At 40.7% G+C, this 14564-nt stretch overlaps 2 protein-coding genes across 4 annotated transcripts; one reads left to right on the forward strand and one right to left on the reverse strand.

Moving 5' to 3' along the window:
• On the reverse strand, positions 1 to 9876 carry LOC110537921 (SAGA-associated factor 29). Of its 3 annotated transcripts, none has more exons than XM_036937995.1 (10): positions 9740 to 9876; positions 7716 to 7789; positions 2937 to 3012; positions 2332 to 2404; positions 1944 to 2008; positions 1672 to 1801; positions 1306 to 1452; positions 1119 to 1154; positions 806 to 968; positions 1 to 532 (listed from the first exon to the last, which is right to left on the reverse strand). In XM_036937995.1, the coding sequence occupies exons 2-10, from the start codon at positions 7779 to 7781 to the stop codon at positions 416 to 418; spliced, it is 873 nt and encodes a 290-aa protein (XP_036793890.1). In that variant the 5' UTR covers positions 7782 to 7789; positions 9740 to 9876; the 3' UTR covers positions 1 to 415. The 3 variants fall into 3 exon arrangements, with proteins under 3 accessions (XP_036793890.1, XP_036793891.1, XP_036793892.1); XM_036937996.1 differs by having other exon boundaries at positions 9746 to 9837; XM_036937997.1 differs by having other exon boundaries at positions 9736 to 9807.
• A 2191-nt stretch (positions 9877 to 12067) lies between these two features.
• Positions 12068 to 13511, forward strand: nupr1b (nuclear protein 1b). Its single transcript, XM_021624391.2, has 3 exons — positions 12068 to 12361; positions 12591 to 12728; positions 13009 to 13511. Exons 1-2 carry the CDS (start codon positions 12262 to 12264, stop codon positions 12716 to 12718), a joined length of 228 nt encoding a protein of 75 aa, XP_021480066.2. The 5' UTR covers positions 12068 to 12261; the 3' UTR covers positions 12719 to 12728; positions 13009 to 13511.
• Positions 13512 to 14564: the final 1053 nt, after the last annotated feature.

Consider the following 14564-nt stretch of genomic DNA (forward strand, 5'->3'; position numbering starts at 1 on the left):
TATATATAAACAACATTTATTCTTACTCAGTGTCCATAGTCAACATACAAATTTAAACAACAAAAAAATATGTTTACTTTTTTTTTTTTACATCACACATGCAGCATAGCCCGTTCCACAAGAAGCATAGTCATGTCACCACCAGGCCAATACAGACAGAACAGAGAACAGAACATCCTGCACGTCTCACGATGATCAAACAGATGAGCCATGATAACACACCGTTGGATATCAATACAACTCCCTAGATTGACTGAGCCTCACAGACAGCTGCCCAAACCTGCCCTCAGTGTGTCCATACGTTGTGGCTTGGGTAAGGAGCCCATTGTTATTCTGAGGAGAGGGGTGGTTGGAAACACTTGTCTACACAGCATCTTCAGTCCCCTTGATTTCGACTGACTCCCTCTTCTCTTCTTTACTTCTTTTTGTTCTCTTTGCAGGCCACCACGTATCTCTGAGCTACGTTGAGGGGCGGGGAGTAGCCGTCTGCATACGACGTGTCCTCAAACAGCACTGAGTAGTCGTCCTGGGGCTGAGAGGGCAGAGAGAGCATGGTGGTTAGTGGAGAGAACAGGGTTCACTGATTTGGGGTCAGTTTAGCATTTGCACCACTAATGATTAAGGTTAGAATTGATGGAGGGGAAGCTGCCAAGCGAGGGGCCTGCCTGGATGCAGGGTTTGGTGTACAGTAACATTATCTCCAACTGAACGAGCTTCATGTAGTTTCGTCATCAAATAAAATGTATTCAAATGACATCAATCAGTCCCCCCCCCCCCCCCATCCCCCTCCCTTTCCTTGTCTCACCCGGTGTGGGTGTGTGTGGATGAGGGCTCTGTAGAAGCAGGTAGTCTGGGGGTAGAGGGCCAGCACCAGCTGGTCTTTACTGAACAGGGCCTCCGGGTCCGTCTCTGGGTTGGCCTTCCACTGGGGCAGGGGGATGATACGCCGCCTGCTCAGGGTGTGTCTCCTGGAGGAGGAGGATGGGCGATTGGGGGGGGTGGGGGAGTAGAGTAGATAATTGTCATATCCGAGGTAAGATTTTCAGGGCATAAAATATAATGTACTACAAGACAAAATAGTAGGAAGAGAAATATAGAAAATGAAGACAATGACTTACTCTTTTCCTTCCTCATCAATGTCATCCACTTCGTACCTGAAGGACAGAGCAGAAGAATACAACTCAAAACAGTCTGTGTTGAAGCTGATTGGCTAAAAGTGTTAAAGGCTGTAGCTGATTGGTAACAGTGGGATATGGCTGTACTTGATTGGCTAGCAGTGGCTGGAGCTGATTTGCTGATAGTTACTTGTTGGCGGAGTGGCTGTAGCTGACCACCTCGGCCAGGATCCACTGTTCGTCTCCGTCCACGGCCTTGACCCGCGCTGCCACCTTGTCCCCCTGCTTGGCCACGTAGTCACTGCTGGCTGGCATCGCCCCACACAGGGGAGGAGGACTGGAGAGGAGGAGGAGAGGGGGATACAGGGAAGGGGGAGGGTTAATATAGTAATGGAGGACAGAAAAAAAGGGGCAGGTGGAAGAAAAGTGGGGGAGGTACTGAACTTGAACTGTGCACAATAAGAACACAGATTTTCATTTACCGTTGTAAAACATTTTGCTATGTTGTGCAGTACTGAACAGGGCTCAGGAGAGAGACTGAATCATCAGACCCTACCTGTCTCCTGGCTTGCCGATCCACAGCGGGAGCGTCATGGCTGACTGTTGGAGCAGTGTCATCAGCACCCCCCTCCGCATGGTCTTCCTGGGGGGGTCATTGTCGCTGTTCACCCCTGCCATCTTAGCCGCTGGGGAGAGGAGAGAGGAGGAGATAGTGAAGCATGGGCTGCATCTCAATAGTACACAGTGGCTTCTTCTCCTCGTCTCCTCTCCTTCCTAAATAGGATGTAGGCTATTATGAGAATTCAGTCACAGCCATACTCGCCTTACCTATTCGCCTCTCCTCCAATAAGGATTTGATCTCTGCAATTTTGTCGAGGGCATGACGAAGAATACTGTGGGAGAGAGAGTGGTGCCTGAGTTATTACTTTGGAATGGAGCTGTACTTATTTACCCCACATGGTGGCGATGATTTCTGAACGCAAGACAAAAACACATCTAATCACTGAACTACCACAGTTGCATAGGTGAAAGGAAACATTACATTAAATGGCTTACACCAAACCTATCATGTCAGATCAGCAGACACCCCAAGGGGCATAGTGGAAGGGGCATAGGGATGTCAGTGTAGGCTACCCTGATGAAGACAGCTTGTCTGTCAAAACGTTGGTTATTAAATTATTGCATCTGAGCTCCTTTTCAAGTGTAGGCTACTGACCTGCACTCTGCCTCAGCGTCTGCTCTGGCTGTGGTGTAGAGTCCCCTCAGCTTAGTCCGGTAATAAGGGGAGGCTGGGGGAGATGGGGACAAGAATAACACCTTATTACACTCTGTGTGTGTGTGTGTGTATATATTGTGTGTGTGTGTATATATTGTGTGTGTGTGTGTGTGTATATATTGTGTGTGAGTGTGTGTGTGGGGGGGGTTGTTGTCTATCCTTGTGGGGATCTAAAATCCCCAAAAGTCCGCACAAGGATAGTAAAATAAAGAACATTCTCCCACGTCCCCATGAGAACAAAGGCTATTTTAATCTTAGGGTTTAGGGTTAGGGTTACAATTAGGGTTAAGATAAGAGGTTAGTGGTAAGGTTTAGGGTTACAAGTAAGGGTTAGGTTTAGGGGTCAGGGAAAACAGGATTTTGAATGGAAATTAATTTTAGGTCCCCACGAGGTTGGAAGAACATACCGTGTGTGTGTGGGGTAAAGAGTTAGCCAGACAACACATGAATAGAAACGGTGTGTTACTGTAATATGAAGAGTTCTAAAATAGTGTTGCAGTGTTGATGGACAAAGGGGAATGTGGGGAGGCGAGGTAGAGGCTCACTCTTGTTCTCAGTCTGCATCCTCTCATGTGTTTTCTGGATGTTGAGCAGGTTGTGTTCACTGCGCGACCGCTCCTCCTGAAAAAGAGAAGGAAAGGGATTAATATTACAATATGGTTGTTGCATAGGTGCAACATGACACAGCATATCAGCAAGAATAACATGTCATGTGCACACAAAATATCAATGTATTACACTGACTTATGTTTTGGCAATGAGATTTAATTTGATCTCTGCATATTATTCCTATTCTGCATTGCTTAGGTATCTTTTTTTTTTTTAAGAAATAAAATATTTTATGGGGTAGATCAGCTTTAATATAGCAGATAGATTGTAGCTTCCATCAATGTAATTGTCTGCATCACTTCCAATCGCCCATATATTTCTTTGCAAATAAATATATAAATATACACACACACTTGGAAGTCGGAAATGTACATACACCTTAGCCAAATACATCTAAACTCAGTTTTTCACAATTCCTGACATTTAATCCTAGTAAAAATTCCATCTTAGGTCACAGTTAGGATCACCACTTTATTTTAAGAATGTGAAATGTCAGAATAATAGTAGAGAATGATTTATTTCAGCTCTTATTTCTTTCATCACATTCCCAGTGGGTCAGAAGTGTACATACACTCAATTAGTATTTGGTAGCATTGCCTTTAAATTGGTTAACTTGGGTCAAACGTTTTGAGTAGCCTTCTACAAGCTTCCCACAATACGTTGGGTGAATTTTTGCCCATTTCTCCTGACAGAGCTGGTGTAACTGAGTCAGGTTTGTAGGCCTCCTTGCTCACATACGCTTTTTCAGTTCTGCCCACAAATTTTCTATAGGATTGAGGTCAGGGCTTTGTGATGGCCACTCCAATACCTTGACTTTGTTGTCCTTAAGCCATTTGCCACAACTTTGGAAGTATGCTTGGGGTCATTGTCCATTTGGAAGACCCATTTGCGACCAAGCTTTAACTTCCTGACTGATGTCTTGAGATGTTTCTTCAATATATCCACATACTTTTACTGCCTCATGATGCCATCTATTTTGTGAAGTGCACCAGTCCCTCCTGCAGCAAAGAACCCACACAACATGATGCTGCCACCCACGTGCTTCACAGTTGGGATGGTTTCGTCGGCTTGCAAGCCTCTCCCTTTTTCCTCCAAACATAACGATGGTCATGTCGATATAGGACTCGTTTTACTGTGGATATAGATACTTTTGTACCTGTTTCCTCCAGCATCTTCACAAGGTCCTTTGCTGATGTACTGGGATTGATTTGCACTTTTCGCACCTAAGTACATTCATCTCTAGGAGACAGAACGCGTCTCCTTCCTGAGCGATATGACGGCTACGTGGTCCCATGGTGTTTATACTTGCGTACTAGTGTTTGTACAGATAAACGTGGTACCTTCAGGCGTTTGGAAATTGCTTCCAAGGATGAACCAGACTTGTGGAGGTCTACAATTTTTTTTCTGAGGTCTTGGCTGATTTCTTTTGCTTATATATATATATATATATATACATATATACACACACACATACATACATACATACACACACACATCTTTAAAAAAAAAAAAAAATTCCTTTATTACCCTCCTACCCTACCACCCCTCCCCCAATTGGAGCAAACGAGTGAACAACAACACATATGGGTGGGTTAATCCTAGATTAATTTAAACCATGTTGGTGCAATGTTGGTGCCTTAGGCCTGTCTTTCCAGATTATACATACTATATATATTTCATGGACACAGTCTATTTTATACATTTTATTTTGTTTTTAACTTGTCATTCCTCTATCCTCAACCTCTCCCATATATTTCTGATGTCCATCCGGTTTGATATTTATTTGTCATATCTTTCAAACTGTGCTCTTTCAAAAAAGTTCTTAAAAGTTCTTATACGTTTTACGGGCACAGTATTTTTATATTAGTTATCTTGTGGTTATTAGTCCCAAAACAAGCGACATATGGACAGTACCAAAACAAATGATCTAAAGATTCTGCCTCTTCGCAGCAAAATCTGCAGAGCTGGGAAGGTTGTATCCCCCATACAAATAACATTCTGTTCATTGCAAGAATTAAGTAAAATAATTTAAATGGAAAAATTCTAAGTTTTGAATCCGGCGTTGTTTTGCATATCAGTTCATAAACCATGTGCCATGGAATCGGTACATCAAAAATCCCTTTTTCAATCTATATGGCACAGCTGTACATTCTTTGGTCCTTAAATGAAACTGATATACAGTGCCTTGCGAAAGTATTCGGCCCCCTTGAACTTTGCGACCTTTTGCCACATTTCAGGCTTCAAACATAAAGATATGAAACTGTATTATTTTGTGAAGAATCAACAACAAGTGGGACACAATCATGAAGTGGAACGACATTTATTGGATATTTCAAACTTTTTTAACAAATCAAAAACTGAAAAATTGGGCGTGCAAAATTATTCAGCCCCTTTACTTTCAGTGCAGCAAACTCTCTCCAGAAGTTCAGTGTGGATCTCTGAATGATCCAATGTTGACCTAAATGACTAATGATGATAAATACAATCCACCTGTGTGTAATCAAGTCTCCGTATAAATGCACCTGCACTGTGATAGTCTCAGAGGTCCGTTAAAAGCTCAGAGAGCATCATGAAGAACAAGGAACACACCAGGCAGGTCCGAGATACTGTTGTGAAGAAGTTTAAAGCCGGATTTGGATACAAAAAGATTTCCCAAGCTTTAAACATCCCAAGAAGCACTGTGCAAGCGATAATATTGAAATGGAAGAGTATCAGACCACTGCAAATCTACCAAGACCTGGCCGTCCCTCTAAACTTTCAGCTCATACAAGGAGAAGACTGATCAGAGATGCAGCCAAGAGGCCCATGATCACTCTGGATGAACTGCAGAGATCTACAGCTGAGGTGGGAGACTCTGTCCATAGGACAACAATCAGTCGTATATTGCACAAATCTGGCCTTTATGTAAGAGTGGCAAGAAGAAAGCCATTTCTTAAAGATATCTATAAAAAGTGCTGTTTAAAGTTTGCCACAAGCCACCTGGGAGACACACCAAACATGTGGAAGAAGGTGCTCTGGTCAGATGAAACCAAAATTGAACTTTTTGGCAACAATGCAAAACGTTATGTTTGGCGTGAAAGCAACACCCTGAACACACCATCCCCACTGTCAAACATGGTGGTGGCAGCATCATGGTTTGAGCCTGCGTTTCTTCAGCAGGGACAGGGAAGATGGTTAAAATTGATGGGAAGATGGATGGAGCCAAATACAGGACCATTCTGGAAGAAAACCTGATGGAGTCTGCAAAAGACCTGAGACTGGGACGGAGATTTGTCTTCCAACAAGACAATGATCCAAAACATAAAGCAAACTCTACAATGGAATGGTTCAAAAATAAACATATCCAGGTGTTAGAATGGCCAAGTCAAAGTCCAGACCTGAATCCAATCGAGAATCTGTGGAAAGAACTGAAAACTGCTGTTCACAAATGCTCTCCATCCAACCTCACTGAGCTCGAGCTGTTTTGCAAGGAGGAATAGGAAAAAATTTCAGTCTCTCGATGTGCAAAACTGATAGAGACATACCCCAAGCGACTTACAGCTGTAATCGCAGCAAAAGGTGGCGCTACAAAGTATTAACTTAAGGGGGCTGAATAATTTTGCACGCCCAATTTTTCAGTTTTTGATTTGTTAAAAAAGTTTGAAATATCCAATAAATGTCGTTCCACTTCATGATTGTGTCCCACTTGTTGTTGATTCTTCACAAAAAAATACAGTTTTCTATCTTTATGTTTGAAGCCTGAAATGTGGCAAAAGGTCGCAAAGTTCAAGGGGGCCGAAAACTTTCGCAAGGCACTGTACTTTTTATTTATCACAATTTTCTTTAACCAATTATGGTCTTTAATGCAGGTCCAACAGACAAGTTCCTTATTTTTTCCCCCTTCCACTTTCCTATTCCATATTTGCTGTGTTTTGGTTAGCTGTATGTATGACATAACTCCAACAGTCGTATTTATGATATAATTTACGAAGATTATACCTTTTATTTAAAAAAAATTCTAAAAAGTATGTTTTTTTTAATCAATTAGTATATTTGAGTTTAACAACAATATTTGTAGTATTATTTGTTCTCTTTTCTGGTGGATTAAATTGAAATTTCAACCAACTTTCTATGGCTTGTTTTAAAAATAGCAATATTTGGGAGATGATTTCCTTTTCGAATAACTGAAAGTGAGAGGTTGTAATCTGAATAATGGCAAAATGGCCTTTCTTGAATATAAGGTGAGACATTCTTACTAATTTGCTAGAGAACCAGTTTGGATTTAAGTATAACTTTTGTATGACTGCAGCCTTTATTGAGAGGTCTAATGCTTTAATATTTAATCACTTCTGCCCTCCAAATTCATATTCATTATATAAATAGGCCCGTTTAATTTTGTCTGGCTTGCCATTCCAAATAAAATTGAATATTTTTTTCTCATTTAATTTATAAACTGTTCGCTAGGTGTAGGCAAGACTATAAGCAAATAGGTAAACTGGGATATGACTAAAGCGTTTTCAGGGCAATTTTTTTTAGCTATTACATTACTCCCAAATGTGACTTTAATCACTATGATGGTATGATGTAAAAATATGAGCCATAGGAGTCACGTGTGAATATTACTAGCTAGGTTGCTATTTATCATATAACCGTCCTCCACTGTGGTCCTTGAGTCACTGGTCAGTGCTCCTGATGACAACATCACTTGGGCGTAGCAATCATTGTTTGAGACTTACCTGCGTCTGCTTGATGAGTTGATGGAGCTCTGTTAAAAGCTCTGCGATTTTGGTGTCTGCCGACATGATTTTGCCTGTGGTAACGAAATGTCCAAAATGCATTCATCAAATTAGTTTCACTTGAGTTTAAGCAGCAACATGATAGACATGCCTTGCAGACATGATAGCTAGCCAGCAGATTCCAACCCTACTGTTACGCTTGTTTACACTGAGTTGCACTGGGGTCGGAACATCATCATGGTTAGATTAAGACTCTGGGGATGATAAAAATTGTGTTGTACTCCGAATTACCCCATTATCCCAACTGTTACACCGGGAAGATTGAACTGCTTTTTTCCCCCGGAAAGCTGCCCTTTTCGTCCTCATGCTATCCAGCAGTAGCCATTATGGAATGACATGTTGCATTAGACAACAAAGGAGCTGATTGGCTGACACTGCCATTACAAAATGGTGGCGGTGGCTACTGCTAGCTAGCATGAGGACAAAAAGGGCAGTTTTTCTGGAAAGCTAGCAGTATTTCAATCTTCTCGATGAATCACTTTGGTCTAATGCTGCCGTTTTTCTCTAAATATCAAATAACTTCTGGGTAACAATTAAGTACCTTATTGTGACTGTTTTCAATTAAAATGGTCAACAAGAATCAAAAATAGCTTTTTAGCAAATAGCAATTTCTTTAGCCAGATTTGTTAGGCCTGTCTGGGAGTGGTCTATGTGGGGCAGGGAAAATGGAAAACTATCTGTTATTGGCAGAGAGGTTTGAAACTCACTCGCTTACTGAGGGGATTCGATTTATCTGGCCTGGGCGCCAGGATAGGCGTGTTTTGCAACGGGCAAAAGTTTATTGGATTTGTTTTGGAACCAGACTTTTGTTAGGACTGTCTGAGAGTGGTCTATGTGGGGCGGGGAAAACTAGCTGTTATTGGCAGGGAGGTTTGGAACGCACTCGCTTACTGAGGGAATTCGATTTATCTGGCCTGGGTGCCCGGATAGGTGTTATTCAACGGCTGAATGTTGATTGCATTTGTTTTTGAACCGAGCTGCCTGAGCCATGTTCCCCGTTCAAAGCCCACGGCGAAGTTGGCTCAAAACAAAAGTGACGTATTTTAAGCACGTGGAGTAATGAGTAGGATTCTATGTTTTCACATTCAAAAGTGATTGCTTTTGATAAAAACACATTATCTGCCTTTCCAATAAAAACTAGTTTGAAAATTCAAACATAGATTTTATGGAAAAGAGATGTATGTTACTGGATGATGTACCATGCTGCCTTTTTGACAACATGACCGGCATAGATCACTACTCAATTTTAGAAGGGTGCTCCCCCCTAACCGCTTTCCCCATTCATGTCACGGGCCATAGATCCGTGCCCGGCAGCTCAGCATAACCTAATACCGCCCATTGGTCTATTAACTAATTTACCACCTAGTAATGTCACCAGGCAGGCAAAAACTCCATCCCACCAAAACAGGCTGAAATTTCAGGAGGTCTTTTGAAAGAGATCTTACACTAAAGCCATTATCATAATTGTCACAATATTATTCCAACTACATCGTGTGGGAATATCTATATATATATATATACACACAACTCAGAAAATCACATTTTTGACTGCGATGGGCCTTTAATCTAACCGTGATTGCGTTCTGACCCCAGTGCAGCTCAATGTAAACAAGTGTAACGGTAGGGTTGGAATCTTCTGGCTAACATAGCTAGCTACCTAACAGTAAGGTTACATTACTAGGTCGTTTTATTGTTCGCAACGTACGTCACATTTACTTTGTACTTGCAAGTTGTCTGCAAAAGTTAGCTAACGTGGTCAGAACAAACATATTGCAGGAAGCTAGCCAGCTAAATTGTAAAAATCGAGCAAGCTAGCTTCGCTGGCTAAATAGCTAGCTAGCTTCTATGATGACTTAAACGTGATATTTCCTTTTTATCAACCACCAAACGCAGTTTATTTTGTGGAGTAACGTTACATTTTGGTAAATTGTTATACAACATGTTTAGAACTATACATTACCTACCTTTACCTTTGGTAGTTAGGTAGCTTGTTAGCTTTCATTCGTTTCAAGGCCTACTACGGACTGGCAACGAGGACAAACCGTACTACCCCAAACGTTTGTCCTACGTGTCTTTCAATATTGCATCTCGGCCATAGACTGTATACAAATAAGGCCTCTCTCTACCATATGGGTGTTCTAATGTAAAAATAATATATATATATATAATAATATATATAATAATCACACGTAAATATAATTGTTTGAATTCGTTTAGTAAATGTTTACAACCCATGTAATTTACTTCACCACTTTCATTCCATCTTCCAAACATCTCTCCTCAATGTTTACATATTGAAACATACAGACAGTTCTTTTGAGGCGTTCTCTTGTAAACACATTCAATCGGACTGTAATGTTCTGTTCTTTTTCTGAAGCTTGTGTAAAATGTTCCGTCAGCAGAATTCTGCGAGGGAGTGGAGGGAGGTTTGGCCTCTGGAAACAAACACCAGCTATAAACACAATGGTGAAGAAAACAGCTACACAAACAGCAAAACAATCACTAAAAACAAAACTCAATAGACAACTAATATGAATGTAAAGCTAGGTAGACAGTGCCCTAATGTAAAGCAATATATTGTATATATTTGATATTACTAGTTGGGTGTGTGTGGAAGGGGGGCAAAGGGTGGTGAGGTGGAGATACTGAAAAGTTAATATTCAACGCTGTCATAGAGAAAATGAGGTCGTAAAATGGACCATAGACAGACGCAGATAAGTGTTGGCTTATCTGCCATGTGTCAAAACTGTCTGGGACGCTCTGTGCTGTTTATAATAATGTGTGTGCGTGTGTGTGAGTATTTGTGTGTTCAGTGTGTTTGTTGAGTGTAGGCTTAGTCACAGCTCATATGGGTAAGCTCATATTTCAGCAAATATTTATTGAACAGTGCGCCCACATGACTGAGAAATGCCAAGAAAGTGTGGAAGGAGGAGTCACAGAAAGAGTAAGAGGAGAAGGAGAAAACAGTGAAATAAAAAACAGGAATGTTGTTAGACAGCTGAGAGATAGCCGTTGAAAGAAAACAAGCACAAATGTAAGAAATATGAATAGTGGGAGTGAAAGAGAGACTGGGAGAAAGAGAGAGTGAAGCCTAAACATGTCACCCCGCCCCTCTCAGCTCTGACTCCAGTTTATGGCCAGTACAGTACTGTTTATGACTGTTTATGGAGGCAGCGAGGGAAGTAAAACATGCCAAGAACTCTCTCCCTGCTTCAGTACGCCTGCGTCAAACCGTCCTTGCTCAAAAACAATTAGGTCATATCCAAAAGGACTGGTTTGTGGAATATTCAAGCCAGGCTTTAGGAGAAGAGGCTACTTTGAGACGTTTTACTCATAGCTCCTGGTTCAAGGCCTGTAATTTATTCTACAGCGTCGGAACATGAGTGTATTTATGTGAGGGAAGGGCCTTTCCTCATCGTTTTCACAGATACAGACAGCCATGTGTTTATTTGTCATGACTACAGTCTGAATAATTCTATCTAGGACACACACACATATATATATATATATATATATATATATATATATATATATATATATATATATATATATTCCTTTATGTAGGCCTACAGTACAACATACATTTACTTTCCCCTCTATTAACATGCACAGGTGAGAACACACACACAATGGGATTTCATGGGTGCTATAGAACTGCGATCAAAATGGGTTCAATGCCTACTGAACAATCAAAATCTGTCGAACAACTTAGCATTGTCACCAAAAGTTGGTTCACCCTGCTCACATTCACACACCTCACCTTCAAAGCACCCTTTGGATTGGCCTTGACAGACAAATGAAGGTCATACAAAGACAGGGGGGCTGTTAGAAAACGTGAGAAGTGTGAGCTTTGAACCACAGGTGTTGATAAGACTGAAGGAAAAACATTGTTAATCTAATCTTTGTCTCCGAGGAGGGAGGAGTTGATAGGGCAGAGAAACCATGTCGGTGAAGGAAACTAGGTGCATTTAGAATTAAGAAAAGAGTTAATTAATTGCCCGTGTAAAATAAATTACCATTGGAAGATTACCAATAGAAAGAAAGGATAAAGCATAATTGTGCAATGGAATAGATTACACAAATACAAACAGGCTACTAATAAAGAGAAAGACAACATGTACCACGAGATGTAGAGCAAATTAAATCAATAAAGGGCACCTGATGAAAATAAACAAACATGAGGGACCTTAAACTACAGTGACATATTTTATTGAAAGTTGGCGTCAAACATTTACCAAAAACTCATGCAACGTTCACTGACTCAGGCAATGGCCAATGACTCATAACAAAACTGGGAGACATGGAGAAAGGGAGGAGCGACCATGCTTTATAAAGCACACGGGCAAGCGCATAAACCACCCATTTCGAGAGTAAAAAAAAAAAGAAACACCCGTGGAAAATAACTGCTTTCTAAAGTTGTTTTTGTTGCTGTCCGGCGAAAAGTTAGTGTTCATTTACTGTTTATCTGTTCAATAGAAGAGTCGCTATGTCAAGCTTCGTAGACGTGAAGAATGTTGAGCCAACTTACTTTGAAGAACAACACTATGACGAATATGAATACTATAACCTTTCAGAAAAATACACATGTAAGTATCAGTAGTTTTTATACTTGTTTGTGCAATGGATTATCAAGTTACGACCACCAAATAATGGTCACCGCAAAGAATTGAAAAATACATTTCAAACTCCTCAACGTGTCGTAAGTGGCACATGTTGACTGCTATGACGTTGCATTGGGGGCAAGTGAGTTTTTTTTATTTTTTTTATTGTTTTCAAAGTCTCTCAATCTGAACTGTGAACTCGCACTGTTTTCAGGCTGCGCTAGCCGCAAGGGGCGGTCAAAGAAGGAAGCCAGCGACAATACCAACCGCCCCAACCCCGGAGGACACGAGCGCAAGCTCGTAGAGAAACTTCAGAACACTGAAAAGAAAGCCAAGGCGTGAGTAAATGGAGGTAAGCCCCCCCCACACAATCTTTGGATACACTTCACATTTTTAAACATTAATTATTTCATCTGGGGCTCAGGTGTGGGACTAAATACAAAGTTTGAGAAAGTGAATATTCAACATTTGATCTACAGTGAATTATTTTTTTTGTATGCTTATTGGCCTACTAAATACTATTTTTAAGGCATTGTTTTGATCCTATATCAGTAGTCTGTTCCTACCACCCTCATGTAGCAAACGGTCAAGTAGGCAGAACGTAACCAAAGTGCATTTGTCTTTCCTTTCAGGACAAATCGGACGGCTAACCCTGGCAACCGACCATGGCCGCTTTGGCGACAAAACCAAATGGGCAGGCAGACGGTGAACTCTGATGTAGAGGGAGGTGAATATGAGGACGGGTCACATGCTGCCAATGAGTTTGACTGTAGCTTCAGTGAAGGGAGATTTCAGTCCTCTCCTTCATAGAACTGATGGTACGGTCGGTGGGAGTGGCCCCCATATTGGTTGTTCACCTCATTCATGGGTAGATCTCTGCTGAAGGTGATGTAGACCACTTGTGCAAGCGGCTTCTGAACGACCTTCCCACGCAAGTGGAGAGTAATGTGGGTGTTGGCAGGCTGCATCGCTTTTCAGTATCAATGTGGTATTGTTTTTAAGTCTTAATTGACGATGCTTGTCACTTAATGTTTTTATAAACCAAAGAGGTTCTGAAAATTGATTGATTTTTAAAAAGTGTATTGAAAATAAATGCTTTCATAAAATATATTAAAAGTCTTGGTGTAAAGTGGTACTCCAGTCTCCTTTTCATGTCCATTTTAACTCAATTTACTTAACAAAAGGCACATCTCAATAGGTGGTCCAGGTAAGTCACGACATAGCAGGGGGGAGGCTGACATCACAACTTTCCATCCAACCAACTCTTTGAATGCCCTATTCCTTAAAGTTTGCAGTCTAAACACTATTTTTCTTAACCTTTTTTTTAAACCTTCTGGTGTGTGTAGTTTACTGTCTTTATACTTGGGATATTACTTTTCCAACATCACTGGAGGACGTCTTTAATTATGAATTTGTCTTCATGGATGGTGTCATGGGCTTTAATCTTCAAACAAGCCACTAGGTGGCAGTAACAGATGTGTCAAGTTAGTCCTCTTTGGGAATGCTCTATTTTAGAAAATTTGTGCCAAAGAATTAAGGGATTACTGTCAAATTGACAATTTGAAGAGCCCTTGACAAATAACAAAAAATGCAAAAGAAAAGCAATTTGTATGACTGCTCATTCAACTGTTTAAACTAAATGGATAATGAGAATAACAAGTGGTGCTTTGCATCTCATCTGAAAATGAAGGCTACCCTTGCACTGAAATGAGTTGATATTGGACAGGGTTTTTATATTCGGTTAGTATCACGTCTTTCAAGGCAGCATAGCCTACATGGCAGTTTGTCTTGTTTTGAAAGTAATTCCCTATTTCTAAATTGAAGAGAAACTTGCTGTCAAATGCACTCACAAGTGTGACAAATAAAATTAGCTTTTTGATTTGATACAGTGCTGTTAAGGTTACTGTAGAACTTCAATACAAAAGTGTTTTAATCAATTATTTGGTGACGTGAATATTTAATAGTTTTATCTGTCAATGTTTCACTATTTTTATTAAATACACTGAGGATGGTCCTCTCCTTCCTCCTCTGAGAAGCCTCCACTACTTGATACCTAAATCGATACTGTCATTGTGGTTCTTCAAAAATTATGCATAATACTTGTTGGATGTGCATTTGGTGTCCATCTGTTGTTGATTTACAGCAGGGTCTCATTAGATTCAACAGAAAAAGCATCAAGGTCTTTTTT

This window comes from Oncorhynchus mykiss, chromosome 12 (genome assembly GCF_013265735.2).
Source record: "Oncorhynchus mykiss isolate Arlee chromosome 12, USDA_OmykA_1.1, whole genome shotgun sequence".
In the NCBI taxonomy this organism is placed as follows: Eukaryota; Metazoa; Chordata; class Actinopteri; order Salmoniformes; family Salmonidae; genus Oncorhynchus; species Oncorhynchus mykiss.

Excerpts from the sequence above, each read along its gene's own strand:
- LOC110537921 (XM_036937995.1), bottom strand. The coding sequence starts at position 7,781 with ATGTCGGCAGACACCAAAATCGCAGAGCTTTTAACAGAGCTCCATCAA. Across the intron at positions 3,013-7,715 it reads AACTCATCAAGCAGACGCAG|GAGGAGCGGTCGCGCAGTGA; the intron begins GTAAGTCTCAAA and ends TCTCTTTTTCAG. Across the intron at positions 2,009-2,331 it reads GACGCTGAGGCAGAGTGCAG|TATTCTTCGTCATGCCCTCG; the intron begins GTCAGTAGCCTA and ends TCTCTCCCACAG.
- nupr1b (XM_021624391.2), top strand. The coding sequence starts at position 12,262 with ATGTCAAGCTTCGTAGACGTGAAGAATGTTGAGCCAACTTACTTTGAA. Across the intron at positions 12,362-12,590 it reads CCTTTCAGAAAAATACACAT|GCTGCGCTAGCCGCAAGGGG; the intron begins GTAAGTATCAGT and ends CACTGTTTTCAG.